Source organism: Sylvia atricapilla, chromosome 11 (assembly GCF_009819655.1).
Source record: "Sylvia atricapilla isolate bSylAtr1 chromosome 11, bSylAtr1.pri, whole genome shotgun sequence".
NCBI lineage: Eukaryota > Metazoa > Chordata > Aves > Passeriformes > Sylviidae > Sylvia > Sylvia atricapilla.
The window spans coordinates 12,344,174-12,364,062 of NC_089150.1; the positions used below are offsets into that span (position 1 = coordinate 12,344,174).

The following is a 19,889-nucleotide window of genomic DNA, read 5'->3' on the forward strand; positions in this document are numbered from 1 at the left end:
GACAGCCTGTAGTATCCAATCCTTATACTCTCCTAAGCCGAATCTCAAGACAGCATGTCTGGTTTACAGTCATCAATTTGAAAAATGCATTTTGGGCATGTCTGTTAGCTGAAGACTGCCGGGATTGGTTTGCATTTGAATGGGAATACCCCAATAAAAAGAGAAAACAACAACTGAGATGGACACGCTTAGCCCAGGGGTTTACAGAATCACCAAATCTTTTTGGGCAGGCATTGGAAGAGCTATTAGAACAATTCATTCCTGAGTGTGAAATACAAATCCTACAGTATGTAGATGACTTGTTAATACCTGGAGAGGAGAAAAGCAGAGTGAGGGAGACCAGTATCCGGCTTCTCAATTTTCTTCGGACCAAGGGCCTAAAAGTGTCCAGGGAGAAACTGCAATTTGTAGAATCCAAAGTCATTTACATAGGGCACATAATCAGAGAAGGATACAAAAAGCTGAGTCCCAAAAGAATATCAGGCATCCTATCTATACAGGCACCAAAAACTAAGAGACATATAAGGAAACTCTCTCCTTCTGAAAGGTCTTTTCAGGTATTGTAAATTGTGGTTAGACCAGTACACAGAGAGTGTAAAGTTTCTTTATAAAAAGCTTGTAGACTCTGAACCTATAGAGTGGCCAGCTGCAGATGAGAAGCAACTAAGCGATCTCAAAGAGAAGCTATCTTCTGCACCAGTTTTAAGCCTACCCGATCTTAAGAAAGAATTTGATCTATTTAAAAACACAGAGGAAGGAATCACTTATGAGGTGTTGACTCTAGAGTGGGGAGAGTGCCAGAAGCCCATAGCTTACCTGTCAAAACTGCTAGATCCAGTAGCTTGAGGGTGGCCAACCTGCCTACAAGCCATGGCAGCTGCAGCTATCCTGACAGAAGAAACCCAAAAATTGACACTGCAGGGAAAAGTTAGAGTTCATACTCCTCATGATCTTAAAGTAGTCCTGAGTCAAAGGGCCCAGCATTGGCTAATGGATTCCAGAATATTGAGATATGAAATCATCTTGATGGTTACGAGTAACTTAGAATTAGTTACTTCAAAAAGTTTGAATACAGCCCAATTTCTATCAGGGGAACCCTTACCTGAGTTAGAACATGATTGTTTGGAACTTGTAAATTTACAAACTAAAGTAAGGGAAGATCTGGAGGATGTAACTCTACCCTAAGGAAGGTTGTTATTTGTTGATGGGTCCTCTAAAGTAATCATGGGAAAAAGAAATTCAGGATATGCTGTAATTGCAATAACAGAAAGAGGAAACATAGAAATTACAGAGAAAGGGAAACTACCTCCCAACTGGTCGGCCCAATGCATTGAAGTATATGCTCTAAAAAGAGGACTGGATTTGCTAGAATGGGATAAAGGGACCATTTACACTGATTCGCAATATGCGTTCGGAATAGTCCACACCTTCAGAGAGATCTGGGAGGAGCAGAGATATCTGAACTCAAAAGGGAAAAATCTGATACGTGAAGAATGAATAAGATCTGTATTGGCATCTCTGCCTAGGCCTGTAGAAATAGTGGTGGTACGTATAAAGGGACGTCAGAAAGGGGACACCTTGGAAGGAAGGGGAAAACAACTAGCTGATCAGATAGCCAAGAAAGCAGCTTTAGATCCAGAAGAGCCAGTGTGAATTCTAAAATTAGATAACATACCACCTAGAACAGAGAAGAAGGAGGAACCAATATTCAGTGAAAAAGAACTGAAAGCAATAAAAGAATTGAGACTATGTCAAGGGGAACACGGTACAGGTTACACCTGATGGCCACACAATTTTAAATAAGGCCCTAGCCCAAAAAACACTAACTGAAATACATGGATTGACTCATTGGGGAACCCAGGGGTTGTGTGACCACTTCTTAAGAGAAAACAAAGCAAAGGCTATAATCAAAGGGTGTGTAATTTGCCAAAAGGTCAACTAAAAGGTAATGAGAAAAACTGAGCCTGGAGGAAGAGACCATTCCAAAATGCACAAGTAGACTTTACAGAGATGCCTCCTATCCAAGGCTACAAACACCTACTAGTAATAGCTGACCATCTTACTCACTGGGTATAGGCTTTCCCAACTAAGAAAGAAACAGCAGAAGTGGTGGCCAGAATACTATTAGAGCACATCATTCCCAGGTATGGGCTGGTCAATAACACTGATTTGGATAGAGGACCACATTTTATTGCCCAAATGTTACAAGCAACAATCAAAGCCCTGGGGATGAAATGGAGATTGCACTCTCCATGGTACCCCCAGAGCTCAGGAAGGGTGGAGAGAATGAACAAAACCCTAAAGAATGTATTGACCAAATTAATGATTGAAACCCAGATGAACTGGCTGAAGTGTCTACCCCTTGCCCTCTTAAGAATTAGGAAGAGACCTCGATCAGATCTTGGAATTTCCCCATATGAAATGATGTTTGGGCTCCCTTTCCTGATAACCCCCTATAGTGTGAGAGATAATTCAGAGAGAGAGGCAATAACATGTAAATATTTAAAAACCATTGGAAGGACATTAGAAAATTTCAGAAAAAAAGGATACCTTCCCCAAACCTCTCCTCTTGATACTAATGCACATAACATTAACCCTGGGGATGGGGTACTGGTTAAGTCGTGGCATGGCACCCCATTAACTCCCAAATTTGAAGGTCCCTTCCAGGTATTGCTTACTACCCACACTGCAGTACAGACCCAGGAAAAGGGCTGGACCCATATCACCAGAATTAAAGGACCTCCTGAATTAAGAAGAATTAAAGCACCTCCTGACGATAAACTGGACCCAGCAGCATCACCCACCAACACTTCCGAGTGGGCTGCGATCCAAAGCCCCACAGATCTCAATGTAACTTCTAAGAAATAGCTGAAGACTAGTTGAAAAACATCATAGACTGAAAAATGCTATCTATTACTGACTGTTACTGCTTGTTATTACTGTTGTTGTAATGATTGTTACTAGTTGTTATTACTGTTTGTTGTCATTTGTTGCTGAAATACTAGTTGTTGCCACAAGAGGTTAAAATAAAGGACCCACATCTCCTATCTTGAGCTTGGAGTCGAATGATTCTGTTCAACATGTAAATTGGGGTATGGTATCCCCAAGATCTATTTTAGGCCCAGGTGGCTGGCCCATATGTTTTGACTATTTTTTGTGGTCTCCTTGCCCATTCATTTCACTAATACAAGTGATTCTCTAGCAGCCCAAAGGCCAGAGAGCATCTTTACGTATGACCAAACTTCCAGTAAGTTTCCATGAAAGCCAGCTCCAGTTTAGACAGTCACTGCAGTGCCGCCTTTGAAAAGAGGTTTCAGTCCCTTTGTGCATCTTACCCAGTCACTGTGACATTTATCAGGAGCTAGCTCATGGACAAGAAGAGGGACCATTTCCAAGGCCAGGCAAATGCTGACACAGGGAAGCCAACCTGGCAGGTTTGCTCCTGCAGATCAGGGTTCCCCAAACAGTATGGTACCTCTGAAGTATCTTTTCTAAGGCATGAGCTTCTCAGCACCCTCCTTGTCTTTGCTGTTCCCTCAACTTAGTCTTACATTACCCCTCAAAAAGCAGCAGCAGGATGGTATCCCAGCATCTTTTATTCTCTAAAAAACCACATGCCTGTACAGACTCCACACTGGAGGAGCAGCAAGGTAAATAAGATGGAAGTACTATTCAACCTTCAGAAGGCACTGGAGACAGAAGCAAGGTAATGGATTCTGGAATTGATTTAGTAAACCAGTGAGTTGACTTTAAATTAAGACTGGAATAGGAATAGAAAGGATATAACTAATTAAAGAACATGATACAAAAGGTTAAAGCAGGTATGGTATCTACTATGAGCAGACCAAAGCTTTAAATCAAAACTGATATCTCAGTCTGGTTTAGGGAGTCAAAGAAAAACCTTGAAAAATATGCAAGAGATGAGTTGCCCATATATTTGCATGGACTGGGGAGTAGAGGGATTTCAGACGCTACAAATAAAAGAAAAAAAGTCCTCGACCTAGAACTGACAACTGAGCAACAATTCTACACAGAAACCCCTGAGATTGTGGAATGATTTGGTATAATGAGCAACACAAAGTCAACAATAATAACTTGTACCACTAAACCACATTAGTGAAGCTACAGCAGTGCAGCCACCCCAAAAGTGCATGTGACCACCCTTCCAAGTGTTAGAGAGTTGGTCTTCTACACCAGGTGAACAACCTCACCTGGGACCAGGCCCCCACATACCAGCACAGCTAAGCTATAGATCATCTGTGGGACACTGAGAAAAAACGCACACAAGATCCACAACGTTTACACCTGCGCACTGTGCAAGCCCATCCAGGCTCTCCTTCTGAAAGCAGTACTGCTCAAGACAGGTATGATGAGATATTATGAGATGGGATAGAATCTTCTGCTGTGCCTCCATACATTACTGGTCATTTTAAAATCCCAGAGATGTCCTAGATGACAGATATCATATCAGTTACCAGAAGATCCATACTTCTCCCTGCACCAGCATCACTTTCTTCCAATCCTTTTTAGGTTGGTCTGCAGCAACAGCCATGAAATTGAGGCTTTCAAATCCCCTCTGCAGAAACCTAGCACTTAATAACTTCTGTGGAATTAAGCTTATTGTATCCTGAGTATAGGTATTAGTGATAAAAATAATACTCAAATCTTGAACAAGGTGCAAATATCAGAAAATTGAACTTCTCAGCATGCAAGACAGAGCCAGAACATTTGCTTGAAACAGCTTAATTTTTTTGCTGAATCTAGATCACACATTGACAGGGCATTGTTACTGGAGAAGGAAGCAATTAACCATTGGGTTATGGCCACAAACAGACTTACAGGGCCCTCTATTCAGTGCAAACAGTCAATCAGATTATGATTTGTAAAATTTGAATGCCATTAGTTCTCCATATTCAAATGCCTCTGAACAGTTCATTATAATCTTGCCATTAGCAATGGAATTCCAACCTTAGAAGTTTATATGATGAGCATTCCTCAGGGCTGCACTGAGCAAGTGGGAGCTGAAATTTATTATCCCTTCAGCTAAAGCAGAGGGCTGCCCAGGTGCACTTCACATTTCAATGACTGATGCAGAAGGAGAAATATAGGATTATTTTGACATAACATTTATTTAGAACAAGCTCAAGATAATGCTCCAACTCAAGGTTATGTTGTACATCTGCAGCTTATCTGGTGAATAAAGTCACCTGTTTTCCACTTCTCTGCTAACACTACTATGACCTGGCTTAAACCCCTTAAACCCCCACTTCCCCCGGCTGGACATTTACCCCCATCTAGCACCTTTCCATTTGAGATCTCACTGCATTTCTCATCCCAAACATCAGGAGCTTATTGAGCTCATAGCACCTTATCCCTGATGCTTAGAGATGGTGTGCAGCAGTCCCCACTCCAGCCTCACACACATTACCTTACTTTCCACCACGGAGATGAGGATCTGCTCCATAATGCTGCTGGTTGTGGGGATGGAGGTCTGGATGTGGCCGATGACAATGCCAATGGCCACGCGGGACAGCTCGTAGCTGAGGTGGGTGTTCCTGCGCACCAGCTCAATCAGTTCGGCACCAATTGTCTTGGGCACGGAGGCCACCAGGCCACTGGGTTCTGCTGGCAGCGACTCCACCCCAGCTGCCTTCTTATCCTCCAGGCAGAGGTTGCTGAAGGCATCCAGGCTTGCAGGGGGCAGTGGGGCAGTTTTCTTTACCTGAGAAGTCTTCTCCCCATCCAAGTTGTGGGACCTCTGGGTCCCCCCTTCAGCTGGCGGTGCTGGGGCAGCCCTTTTGGACTGGGGAGATTTGCTGGTATCCTTTGGGGAAGTCCCATAACGGGAATGGGTCACAGAGCCGCTGTCCAAATTGCGTGTGATCGTGGTATGGACACTCCGGCTTGGGACAGGGGGTGGAGTGTTGGCAGGACTGGAGGTGGCCGTTGGGAGAGCGGTCTCGGATACAGAAGAAGCAGTGTACAAGGTATCCAGGGATGTCATGCTTATAGAGGCAGCACTAGAAGCTGACCCAGGAATAATTTCAACAGCATCTGAAAGGGAACAATTAAACATGCCTTAGCAACAGCATCAAAGGAAAAGAAAAAAACCCCAAATTGCTACAATGCAGGCCATTAAAAGGCTCATTGTGCATTTGACCAGAGCACTTTAACTCCTCTTCCTGCTTTACTTATGTCAAAGCAAAATTGTACCAGTTTTCTCTGGAACATTCCCACACAATCACCTCTTTAAAAAGGGGAAAGCTACTCTGCTGAGATGAATGCCCTTCAAAGGGCTTAGTGTTTTACACAGAGAGAGGGAGGGAGAGATGGACAGAACTGAGAAACAGAAAAGTCTTTCCTCGCCCCGGGTTAGGCTTTTTCTGCGTTAAGGATGTAAGCCTTCACTTTTGAAAGATAGTGACTCAGAATTGCAAGTCACAGACGACTTCACACACAAGCCTGCACCCCCCTCTTGCACACAGGTCACAGCACTGACAGCGGAGGAAACACTTGACTGACAACCTCTTTAGTCCCTCCCTTTCAGCACTCTTCAACATTTGATCACAAGCCCTGCAGCCCTGCTAGCATCCACTGATTTCACTAGCCTCCACACTATCTGCTCTACTGTATTTCTCCCCCCACCTCTGGTTTTGACTAGCTCTAGCAGTGGAAGTCCCACCTTCCAAGGGAAAAAATCCACAACAAGCAAAGAGATATTAAGATTTTTCTTTCCTTTAACTTGGTCTTATATATAGTTTTGGTAAATCTTATCTGTTAGTTTCTAGTGGGCACAAATGTATCTGAGCTCTTCCCTGACTATGAGAACAATTACTTGGACAAACAGTGGGCTTGCTGGAACTTTCCAAGAGCAGCTGGTGTTAGGGGTGGAAGAGAAGGAGCTGCACCCCATGGGGAGCTCAGCTCTCACAGAAGGCAGTTACTCACATACACACATGCCCAATGGAAGGAGCAATGGGATTGATGTGAAATGCCTTTGCTGCCCTTCTGCAGGCAACTCCAACCCTTCCCACTCTATCAGTGCTTGGAGCCCTCCACTAGTCCATCCACCACTCCTCCCAAAGCAAACAGCAGCTAGGTAGAAAAAGTAGGCTTTTCACTTCCACACAGGTTCAGCATCCCTCTTTTTCCTCCTCCTCATCATCATTCACGAATCATACCTCCCCCCATGCTTCATTAAATCAAAATAATGAGTTGAAGGAAACTGATCTTTGCAAACTCCCACTACTCCAGTGAAAAATGGCTCAATACCATTAAGTACCATTAAGAAAGCTGGTGCCAGTCCTAGGTCTCAATTACCTGCAAGTCAATAGCTCTGCCCTGCTCCACATAAGGGGACACGAGTGGGCTTGAGATGGGTTGAGTGTCACCAATGTCACTGTTACAGCACAGCAGAGCACTTGGGCAAGCTGGCAGCAAGTCAGAAGGATAAGCACTGCTCTGTCAGCACACTCACAATGAAGAAACTCCTGCCCTGACCCCACGGTCCTGTTCTCAAGTGTTCCTCACAAGCTGCTCCTCTGCCTGTGAGCAGCACATAGGCAGGTGTGTCCCTGGTATTATTATTGCTCCTTACAGGCACCGGCCACTGAATTCATGGAAATCCAACCACTGTAAAAAGAAAGTGCTCAACAGTTTGGGAGTCAAAAACAAGACTTGAGACTGCATCAAAAGCCAGTGAGTTCCTCTGGTGAAGTATCATACTCTGCACTGCAAGGGAATGCTCCCTCTACCTTGTTGGGACACAGCCATGGTATCTGTGGGAGTAAAAGGATCTTAAACCACTGATGTGCACTAGTCAGACTAGCCATGTGAGCAGGCAGAGTTGCTCCTTGGAGAGCACTATGATTCCCAGGGCCACAGGCACTGAAGGAGGAGGGGGATGCTGTACCTGGCATCCATCCACATGCTGTTCAAACCCTCCCAAATAGAACAGGCTTGAAGAAGCACTGGTCACCAGCTCAGGATCACTAGCATTAAAACCTATAGGAATCTAGGCTATATATATTTTATAGATATATTTGTAAGGATATAAACCATATAGGAATTCGAGGAATGGATAAAGATGCTCATCTAAGCACAAAGCAGGTGCATTCAGGCCCCATGGTTGTTACACCACGCAGTGTCTATTTCATGCCCAAGACCTGGAGAGCAGTTTGTCCTTACTTTTAATGGGAGCAGCAATCTGTGTGTTCTTGCGCTTCTCTGGAGGTGGTGGGGTGACAGGAGCAGCATGACGAGCCTGTGGTGGGATCTATAAGAAAAGATTTCAGAGCAATCAAAGGAGGTTGACAATAAAGATATTCTCTTTTACAAAGATTTATTTCTCATGTGCATGTGTAGATTTGTCCTTACATCTGTCTCATCAGTTGGGGCAGTTTCCTCAGGAGGACAGATGCTAATAGGCAGCCTCCTAGAAGAACAAAGCAGAACTCAAACTGACTTCATCCCCTCCCTGTGAAAGGCAAAGGAGCCCTTGTTTAATTGCTGTGTTCAGCAGCACATGGCACGCATGTCGTGTAGATCTGACAAGCATTTACTCCTCCTTTATTCCAAATGCAATCCTACACACTTACCATGTCTCCACATTACTCTCAATAGCTCCACAGAGGCTGCAAAAAGAGTGCTTATTTACACACTCTTCTGGAGAGATCTATTACATCAGCTACAAATACCCTTGCAGAAAGACAAAGCCAAGGACTGGAAGCATGTAAATGCCTTTTCCATGCTTTCAAAGCTATATCTGCTCATGCAGGGAGAAAATGGGGTTTGACCCTCTGTGCAATACTATGCTACCTATAGCAAGATGCACCGGGAAAAGCTTTGCCAGGGAGTTGCATTAACTCTCCACATCTGGGGTTTCTCGTGAAAGTCTCTTCTTCTAGGATTGCCAAGCCAGCAGTGTACAAGCCCCAGAGCCAGACTTCTACACTAATCTTTTCCTGTCAGATCTAAACACCATGATCACGAATATCACATTCGCCCACAATTACTCCAGCGAGGTGCAGCCTCAGGGTTAACCTCTAATCAGTAGGGCATCAGTTAACACAGCAGCCAAGCTAGGTGGAAGCACATTGCATTAATATGCCAGTCCCCACAGCCCAGCAGCTCAGGGCCGGGAGACTTTGCTTGGGACCTCTTAGGACTGCTGGGATTTACCACCTGCTGTCTCAAATGTGCCTCTGCTTTTATGGGATATTGCAATCACTGTCTGTGGCCAAACCTCCCAGGGGAGAACAGGAAGGGAAAGGAGGTGATGGTCTGAATGTCTTGGGTAACCAGGTTTTCAACCATTTGGAATCTACAGTGACATTCAGTCCATCACAAGTGAAAATTTTCCAGGTTTGTTTAGCCCTGGAAGAGAAGTTTTCCTGTGCCCTGCCATTGCTAAATAGACCTATATAAACACCACACAGGGCACAGAGCTCTGCCACTCCACAGTGAAAATCTGAGACAGGCCCCTGAACAGTCTTTGTCTTACATGGCTCAGTAGAAGGAGAATGAAAAATGTCTTTTTTTCCCCCAGATCCAGGAAGGGAAAAAACTTCATCTGAAATGGGAGCAAAGATATTCCTGTAAATAAAGCACCTTCAAAAGCCACCTCAAATATTCCAGACTTGATGCCAAAAGCTGACAATGTGTTCACAATCCATGTCTAGATGCACTAGACAAGTGAAGACCCAGCAGTCTGCACAAAGACTTTTTAAAAAGGATCTCTTAGTCCCTTTCCCACCCAACACCGAATACATTCAACCTTATACCATGTCACATAAGTCACTTCTTTACAAGTGCCTTCAGCTGGTGAATTAGCATGAGACACTGCTGCAGACTCCCTGCCTGCACTCTCAGCTCTTGTCAATCCACCCCACATTGTTCTCTCAGTGGAATGCTATCTGATACATGCATATAGCTTCAAAAATTATCTGTGTTGGTCCAAAAAGAGACTGCACAGCTGAGAGAGGTCAAGCAGATCAGGAGGGGTCCCTGCATTGCATGGTTGGCAGGCTGGCCCCAAATCCAGAAAGCTCAGCTGTGCTAAAAGCAGAGCCCTGTCTGCAGAGTGCTGGAGCTGACAGCACAAGTTGGAGCTGCTTGGCACAGCACAGCCACGATTACTGAGGCAGTGGGATTTAGTAGACAGGCAGGCTCAGAGCTTAGCACAGATGCGTGACATTGTGTGGAGATAGTGAGGGTTGGATCATTCTGGAGTACTTCCATGGCTTTATTAGCCCTTCCAAATTTACCACACAAGTTTAAGACAATTACAGGCTAGTGCTTAAATTAATAGATGTACACATAATGCTAGCTCAGCTCCTACCAGTTTAGACAGCCACACACCACAGTAAAAGCAGCTGCGAGAAGAACATGAAGCATCACAGGCTTTCCCTGTGTTTGCCCAAGGCTTATGGTCAGGAGCTATGAGGTGTAACCAATGGCCATCCCCTCTCTCCACCCACATCCTAGCCACTGCTTGGGGCCAACAGGAGGATGTACAACACCAAAACCCCCAAAGGGAAACCCCCACCTCTGTGCAGTGTCCATGCACAAGGTGACTATGCAGGAGTTCTTGAAGTTCAGATCCCACCTGTCCAGAGGAAAAAAGATGAGGAACCTTACCAAAGGTTTAGAGAGAAGCAACTGTTCTCGTGCTGAAAGCCTTCCTTTCCCCAGACCTCTATTAGGGCACTGTGAAGTTCCTCAGAGCCACACATTTTACACACCTGCCTGTCCTTTACTCTTTTGCAAGGACTGATAGCAGGCTGTGCTCCCTGTGCTGCTCAAAGACATGAGCTGACTCAAACACAACACTCCCATTCATTCCCTTTGCAGCCAGAGAACATCACCACTCTGACTCCTGGGAACAATGTTATTACAGTAGTATCCTTTAAACAAAATAATAAAACAGTAAATCAAATTAACAATCTCCCATCCACTACCTCCTCCAGGCAAGCTCTGCCAAGCCAGACACACTGGTCTGTAGCAAAGGTTTCTGGAGATGAGCATCACAAACTCACTGAGCATACACAAATGCAGCAGACTGACTAAAATATTCCAAGAGCCCAACCTCCACCCTTGACAGCTGGTATGGCAGCAGCCCCAGCCTCCCACCTTATGCTGACTGTGGAGGAGCTGAAGCCAACTGCCCTCACCAACTACTGCAGCCAGTTAAGTCCTGGGAGCAAAACCACTGAGAGGAAACCTCAAATTTTGCTTAGGTTTTCAGATACAAACACTGAATGCACCAAAAAATCCCAAGCAATGAAAAGCATAGGCCAAGACCTCTGCTCCTCTGGAGCTAGTGAGAAAGTTTAGATTTCAGTAGGTCTCCTCTTAGGCTCCTGCATAACTAGTGGAAGAAAGCAATGCTGCTTCCTCCACTTTGTATTTTCAAAGCACTCAGGAAATCCACTGAGCTGTTAAAATGTCAAGGAGCCCTTTCAGCACAGGGCTAAGCTGGAAGCCCTTCAACTGCATCCTCAGTGCCACCCAGACAGAAACAGTTCTTTGTCAGCCAAGGAAATTTGTCTTCCTCCTTTTTGGCAAGCAACCAAACCACAGACCAGATAAAGACAGGGAATCAGCATGGAGAATGGCCTGTAAGGTGCCTCATTTGTGCAGCCCATAATGTACAGGCTTGAGAATGGAGCTAGTTTGACTGCCAAAGAACAAAAATGAATACTGAGGAGAAAAATGCGGTTTGTAGGAATTGCTGTGTTCAGTCAGAGTGAGCCAGAGCTATGTTTTATCTACCCAAACTCCCAGTTCTTCAAGTATAAAACAAGCCTAGCTGCTAGGGGTGACAGCAGATCAGTGCCTTATAAGCACAGTACCTCCAAGCATTCAGCCCAGAGAGATGAAGAAAAATTACAGTGCGTGTGTTCATCTGTAGGGGAAATAAAAAAATCTCCATGCTCATCCTTGCTTGGTGCCTTTAGCCCTAACATCCAGCTACACCTACACAGGGAAATCTGGCACATCATTCATCCCCAACAGCCACAGCCTCATCCTGGGCTGCTATTTTGAAGCCTCACTGATGCTGCACTGTAACCTTGGAACTGCGTGTCTCTGAGATAAAAAAAGATCTGCTCTAAATCTTATTTCCTGCAATTTGCCTTTAATTCATCATGATAAGCAACCTTCAGACAAAACAGGATCTTTGGGTTTTGTTTTGCTTTGAGTAGTATAAATAGGCAACCACAGCAGAGAAAATGCTTTAGGACCAATGATTTTGTGCAGATATAACAAGGGGGAAATGAAGCAGTTCTGAGTGCTTGGAGGGAGCTCTACTGCTCATGTCAAAACTGCTTTTCAAAGCATTCTCAGGGAGCCTGCAACTCTTTTAGAAAGTTGCCAAGAGATAATCACGCAGTATATAGAGTGGATTTCACGTGTTACCATAAAACCATGGACCCTCAAGGATTCCAAAAAGCATGACAAGTGTAAACAGCAGAGGGACTGTTCCAGATTTCTTAGAGACACCAACACTTGACACTGCAGTAATCTCAGGTCAGCAGCACAAAACACCTTATTTGCAACTTCAGCTGCAAAGGCATTTTATTCAACAGGACAAGAAATATCACACCACCAAAGGAGGAACCTGCAAAGTGTCCAGTCACTGTTACCTGATAGAGACCTTCATCCTCCTCCTCAAACTCCGTGTTAGGAAGGCTGTGGTGTCGCTCGTACCCCGTCCGGCACACCCCGTTGGGCTGCCGGGACACATCCAGGTGGTGATCACTAGAGGACTGTGTCATAACTGTCCCCTGAGGGGTGGGAGAGTGGCTTTTACGGGACACAGTCTCCTTCCGGTGATGGATCAGTTTTCTGAAACAGAATGATGACATCAGGAAGAGCAAAGCTCAAGGGAGTGACCATGCTGCAACATTTAGATTATTCTTTAATGATTTATTGCATTAGGGCTATAAATACAAGAATGGGCTACATTACTCTGAACACCAACTCCAGTTTCATTAACAACTAAGGAAGCACTTCTGGGGGAGGAAGGAAGGAAGAGGCTTTGCAAGAGCCCATAATTTATTCATCAGTTCACTGGAGAAGAATGCCTCTTCCTCGAGGGAGAGTCACATTGCATTGCAAGCTTCAGAAATTGCCTGCTGTTTAGAATTGCTGTTCAACTGAGATTAAACCAGCAAGCCTCAGCACAGAGTCTGAGGTGTCAGAGAAAACAAGAATTCTCCTCACAAGCAATTATTTGAGAACATATTAAAGACTTAGTGTCACATGCCAAAAACCTCTACAATTCCTGGCTGGTAAAGCAGAGAAAATGCAGCCAGAAAGGTTTTGGATTTCTCCTCCAAGCCTACAGCGTGGCTGAGAATCTCCTCTTCTTGGCATGCACAGAGACAGAGGAGCAAGGCCAAAGCTCTGCTTTGCTGGACACAGTTGTCAGGAGGAGCGGCACCAGCTCAAGCACTGGGAAGTTCTCTGAATGCAGCAGCCCTTGTCAGCACAGGAGCTCAAACCAACATCCTCCCCAACAGCTCTTCCAGATGCCCATCATACTTACTGGAGTACATCTCTCTGCTCCAGGTTGTATTTCCCCCCATTCTTCATGGCTGCATTGTGCACAGCCTCAATGGCGCGGTCAATGGACTGGAGAACCACATCCTGCTCCAGCACCTGAGAAACAATATCCAGCATGTTACTGTGCCCTTCAGCTGAGGTTCTTTTGCACCACAGCTTATGGCAAGAGAGACCACAGTACAGTAAACTCCCAGAGTTTATGTTTGGGAATGAAAGTCACTGTTACAAGCACCAAAGTCCAGTGATCCCTACAGGGAGGAAAGAGACAAAGTTTCAGGACCATGCAGTAGCCTTGAATATTTAGCCTGCTGCAGTGAGGTTTGGAGATCCCACTGCAAATCCAAGCTTAGCCCAAGCCAAATTATTCCTGCTCTTGCTGCCTTACTGTGAAGCAAATTCACAACTGTGAATGTGACAGTTGGAATCTGGTGGTCTCCAGAGTCTATCCACTCCGGATGTTTTGGAGTTTTTTGCTCACTTTTTTCTTAGTGGTTTTTATATTTGTTTTGTAACTTGAAGCATCTTTTCCAAATCACAGAATCACTAGGTTGGAAGAGATCTTCAAGATCATCAAGTCCAACCCAGGCCCTAACACCTCAAATAAACCATGGCATCAAGTGCCACATCCAGTCTTTTTTTAAACACATCCAGGGATGGTGACTCCACCACCTCCTCAGGCAGACCATTCCACTCTTTCTGTAAAAAACTTTTTCCCAATATCCAACCTGTACTTCCCTTGGCGCAGCTTAAGACTGTGCCCTAACATTCTGTCAGTTGAGAGACCAACCCCAACCTGACTACAGCCACCTTTCAGGAAGTTGTAGAGAGTGATAAGATCACCTCTGAGTCTCCTTTTCTCCAGGCTAAACAACCCCAGCTCCCTGAGTCATTCACCAGCCTCGTTGCCTCCTCTGGAAGTGCTCAAGTGTCTGAACGTCCTTCCCAAACTGAGACACCCAGAGCTGGACACAGCACTCAATGTCCTTCCCAAACTAAGGGCCCCAGAACTGGGCACAGCACTCAAGGTGCAGCCTCAGCAGTGCTGAGTACAGGGCAGAATGACCTTCCTGCCCCTGTTGGTCACTATTCCTGACACAGGCCAGGGTGCCATTGGCCTTCTCGGCCACCAGGTCACACTGCTGGCTCATGTTCAGCCAGCTTCACCAGCACCCCCCAGGTCCCTTTCTGCCTGGGCACTGTCCAGCCACACCATCCCCAGCCTAGAGCACTGCAGGGGTTATTGTGGCCAAAACGCAGGACTGGGTACTTGGACTTACTAACTCTCCACCCAAGCTGTCACAGCAACGTTTATTCCTCCCACCAGCTGGTTCAGCAGTCATTACTGCAGTTAAAATAAACAACAGCCTTGAAAGAAGAAGCACCAAAGATGCCACTCCCTGGCCTCACAGAGGAGGCTGGAAGGGGAAGAGGAAGATAAAGAAGGTTTCTACACTTGTGATACTCTAAAAGGCTGTTTATCAACAGTTAACATGCCTTCAAGGCAGAAACAAAGGACACACTCCTGAGTTTCTGACTCACAGGTCTCCCATAAGCTGCCACTGGTGCCAGCACCATCCGTTTGGTCCCACTGCTCCAGCCTCAGCTCATGCACGAGGGGAGGTGGCAAATGCTCCGGCTCCAGTGCTCACTGCAGCTGTTTGAACACTAAACCCTTCTTTCACTTGCTTTGGCCCCCACTCCCTGCATCAGACCAACTATTTATCCAGCCAAGCAGCGGCTGGATTTTCGTCAAGGATGCACCTTAATTGGCCTTAGGGGGCTGCAGAGCACAGAAGGGAAGCCCTCTCAGCCAGAGCCAAAAGTGCCTACCTCCATAACACTGGCATGCAGTATTCTGATAACATGCTATGTATTATTTATATCCTGGTTAATTGCTTAACCAAATGTGAATTAACAGCTACCGCAGACTGTGGGGAAAAAACCAAGGTGTGGATAAGAGGCCTCTTTTGCAATACTCAGCTTTGAGAAATTTAGGAGGGTTTTTTTGTTGTTGTTGTTGGTTTGTTTTTCCAAGAAAGACAGGTAGGGAAGAAAGCATCTGGGGAAAATTTTAAAAATAAAACCAAATTTGTTAAAATATCAGGTCAAGAATGAAACCAACACTCAGAACTCAACTTTGGGATGAATCCTCCAAGCAACCCCATGTGACCTACGGATACAGCCTAGGGAGCATTTCACCACTTCTAACTACAGAACTAAGGAAATGGAGTAAAGTGTATTTGAACACATTCCAAGGAGGGATGGAAGGAACAGCAAGTTATTTCAGTGAATTCACCTCATTTTCTGAGAAAATCACAGCAAGCTGCATCCTCTCTCTGGGAAAAGGGAGCAGTGCAGAAGTCTCCAGCACTGCTGTCTCCAGGGGAATGCCAGTATTGCTCTGAGTGCCACAGACCCATGCCCTCTGCACACCCTACCTGCCCTCCTGCACTCCCACAAGTCCCCCCCAGTCCCATCCTCCCCAGCTTTCCACGCTTTCACCCACATGGGTTTAAACTCCTTCTCAGTTGATCATCCCAGGGAAGATAGCAGTACAGAGCACTGAATCCTACTCAGCATCTCTGCCCTCTTCCAGAGGGCACATCAGCACAGTCCACAGGAATCCATCCACAGGCTGGAATCATAGAATGGTTTGGGTTGGAAGGGATCTTTTAAATCTTCTAGTTCCAACCCCCTACCATGGGTAGGAATGTCACTCACTGACCAGATTGTCCAGGGTCCCATCCAACCTGGCCTTGAACACTTCCAGGGATGGGGGCATCCACAGCTTCCCTGAGCAAGCTCTTCCAGTATGTAGCTTCACCACTCTCCAGTTAAAAATTTTCCCCCTAACATCCAGTGTAATTCTTGTCTCATTCAGATTAAAACTGTACCCCCTTAGTCTTAGCACTACCTGCCCATGTAAAAAGTCACTGTCTATCTTTTTATAAGCTCCCTTTAAGTACTGGAGGCAATGAGGTTTCCCTAAAGCCTTCTCCAGGCCGAACAATCCCACTCTCTCAGCCTTCCTCCACAGGAGCTCCTGTGGAGCTGCTCCATGCTGTGCAATGCCATTTATTATGTCCTTTCTGATAAAACACAGCATTTTTATACTAATGCAGCAGTGCTGTGACAACTGGCTTTTAGCTGACGCACCCCTTCCTTTCATTTCTGTTCCAAACTGTCTATTAATAAGGCCCTGTCAACAGCTGGAATAAAAAAGCATTACAAACTTTCCACTTGCAATTACATTGTTGATGCTCATAAACGATCTCCCTTGCTCAGCTGAGTTGGGAGGGTGCATGTTGGGTAAGGGGGGGAAATGGCAGGGTCTTCCTCTCATTCTGGGTTTGTAGGACACGCAGCATAAGGGATCCCTTGCATCGCAGTCATAAAGTTAAAAAACAAGTATCAGTATCCTGGATAGATCATGTGATTCAAAGGAATCTGCACAGTCCTCAGGTAAACCAAAACGGCACTGCTTTGTTTAAAGGGGGATATATGAAAAAGCACAGTGCAGTTGAAATGAGCACAGATTGTAAGGGAGCAAAAGTCTGGTTTGCCAAGCTCTGACCTATGATCTCTTCCTCCCTAGGATTCAAGGGAAAATCACGTGGTCACAGCAGTTCTGGGCAGTGCCTCGCTGTTCTCCCCATGCAATCTAGGGAGATCAATCACTTTGCAGGACAGGGGTATCCTGCTTGCATCCAGCACTTATTTCTGAGGATGCTGACACCTGGGACACAGGCAGGGAGGGGTCCTGAGCATTACACCCAGCTCACGCATTCACAGGCAGCCCTAGCCATGCATGGCACTATGGCCTGCAAAGGAGAGAGGCCACAAAACAGCAGCAAGAGCAGAGCCTTGGAGTGCAGGCAGGAAGCTCTAAAGTCCTCCAGAGCCCTGCACTGCAGTCCTGTCCCATCCTATGCTCTGGGCTACAGAGATACCCTGTTCATAAGCTAAGGCTCACACGGAAGCAAGGGAATGCATAAAAAGGGCATTGCTTTACAGAGGGCTATCAGAGGAGACATACCAAGCAAAGCCCAGGAATTCAGCTGGATTTACTGAGGCTGCACAGTGGAGGTTGGCAAACCCCTGAGCAACCACTGCAGCATGCGAGCTGTTAGCTGCATCCTTCACCAGTTACCAGCTCACCAGGCACAGGCACAGCCATGCCAGCCACTCTGGGAAGGCAGAGAAGGTGGCAGGGACAGGGCAGGAACAGGGCAGTGACAGGGCAGCGATGGCAGTAGAAGACACTGGCCCTCACGGGGTGAGTGCAGGCATCTCCTTGGTCAGCATGGAGTGATTGTGCCCAGGCCGTGGCCAAGAGCTATCAACCTTCTGCCCAACATACCACAAAGATAAAGGAGTATTTGCTGAGGTACTGATAACACATTCTCCACCAGAAAGGAGTGGCTGCCAGCCCCTCTGTCAGATATTTCTGTTTTAATCAAACAGTGCTGCAGCAGAGAAATGCTGGGCTCTCTCAGAAGCCTGTCTCCACCAGCCTGGGCAGTGGCAGGGGAAGAGCAGAGGAGTGATCCTTGGTGGTCACAGGCCATATTGGCTATGGAGCACTGTACCAGAGAACCAGGGGTACCACCAGCACCTCACAGGCCAGCTGCTCTGCAAGGAAAATAGTACTGCTCAATTTGAACCGTGATTATCAGCCAGGAAATGGAATTTCTTCCTTCACAGCCTGGTGTAGGAGAATCACAAAAGCATCAATAAATCATTATTTCCTCGGTCCTTGCTAATAACACAAGCAAATAAAGAACCTCCCCAGAGGCTGTTGCCAATTTCCTCCCCACCTGATGAGGACAGAGCCAGACCTCAGCACTGGCCTGGGGTGCTCTGCACACCCCAGGGTGGTTGGGGAAGGATGCCTTTCCCCTGGCCGAAGACAAGCTTTTAATAAGTACTGTTCCAGAATGTCTTATGAGTATCTAAGCACAGTCAACACAGGGCATGGCCCTGCAGAGGCAGGAATGCATGCCTATCCCCATGCCTCAGACTGCTCTCATCCTCACTGCCCCAGGAGCAGTCTCCCCAAAAGGAGCACACCTGCACAGCATGTGTCGCACAAGCTGGTGAGAGACACGAGCAATTCAGAAGATACTAGAGGTGTCCTTGTTTTACAGGCAGCACAATCTCCTCTCCTGCCCTCCCCAGGCTATTGAAAATGTTGCCCCCTCTCTCTTTGTTTGTAATCTTTCCACATGTACCACTGGTGTTGTTTAAATGCACTCACACAGAAGACCTTGCTCAACAGTCTAGAATAATCATACCTTTCAGAAAAGCATTTTCCACACAAGCAAGCTGACAGCTGCATTAGCTCAGACAGGCTGAGCCACTCTGCGTGCACAAGGCTCCCACGTTTATGAAAGTGGCCCATTAACTTATGGCAGGCTTTTCTTTGCCTCCACAAGGGGCTGATCCAAGAAAACATATCTCTTTTTTCTCCTCCTAGCTCCCCATCTTTTAGTGATCAAGGGCATTTGATCTTCTCCATGTGCAGAAATCGGTGCCCTCATGCCTGCAGCTACCTCTGCAGCCAGAGGGGTGCCCAAGCAGGGCTGCTCATCTTCACCCTCATCTCATTGCCCCAGCTTTCACAACATGACAACAAAGGACAGACAAAGTTTTGTCTCCAGTGACAGCTCAGTTTTCACGCAGCTGCACTGACATGGACCACTGGTGAAATTAATATATTTATCCTGCTGGCATACACAGGCACAGACTGTTACACAAATCAAGAGAGGTCACATGCCCTTCACCCCCAGTCACCACCAGACTGTCTGCATATTTATTCCTTCCAGATTGATGATTGCGGCACCAATTTACAAAAATCAACTATCCTTTGTGGCAGAGTGGTGTGCCACATCAGAGTTCCCCCTCTGGCACCACACAGCTCACACAAATGGGCTGAATTTTGGTTTTTTTTGCATTGCTGGGGAAAATTCAGCTCCTCTCCCTTTCCTTTTTGCAGCCCAAATGAGAAATTTTTAGTCCCCAGGCTGTTGGGTAAGAGAGTTGCATTAACTGATTCTTGGCGGCATGAAGATATTGTGCCTCGCAGCACTTAAAAACACACAACAAAAAACACACGTGAAACAAAGGGCAACTGCCCTGGTTACTGAATAAATAAGATGAGAAAAGCTCCAAACAAACGTGCAGTATCTCTGACTGGTTAGCAAGAAAACAAAGACATGGCTGAGCTCTTCTGACAAAGAAGCAGCCCAGGAATTCCTGCCCATACGCTAGCGCGTTTCTCACGGAGCGGTGTTTTTCCACTGTGTGCTGACAGCAGCCGCTCG

At 46.1% G+C, this 19,889-nt stretch overlaps 1 protein-coding gene across 1 annotated transcript in view; it reads right to left on the bottom strand.

The window, feature by feature from the left end:
* The window catches only part of NCKIPSD (NCK interacting protein with SH3 domain), a 61,618-nt gene that overhangs the window by 24,316 nt on the left and 17,413 nt on the right, over window positions 1-19,889 (bottom strand). Inside the window, exons 2-5 of the mRNA XM_066326712.1 lie at window positions 13,550-13,662; window positions 12,645-12,846; window positions 8,188-8,275; window positions 5,429-6,054 (exon numbers count right to left, since the gene is read on the bottom strand). Coding sequence (XP_066182809.1) covers window positions 5,429-6,054; window positions 8,188-8,275; window positions 12,645-12,846; window positions 13,550-13,662 — 1,029 coding nt within the window. The remainder of the gene's footprint in view (window positions 1-5,428; window positions 6,055-8,187; window positions 8,276-12,644; window positions 12,847-13,549; window positions 13,663-19,889) is intronic.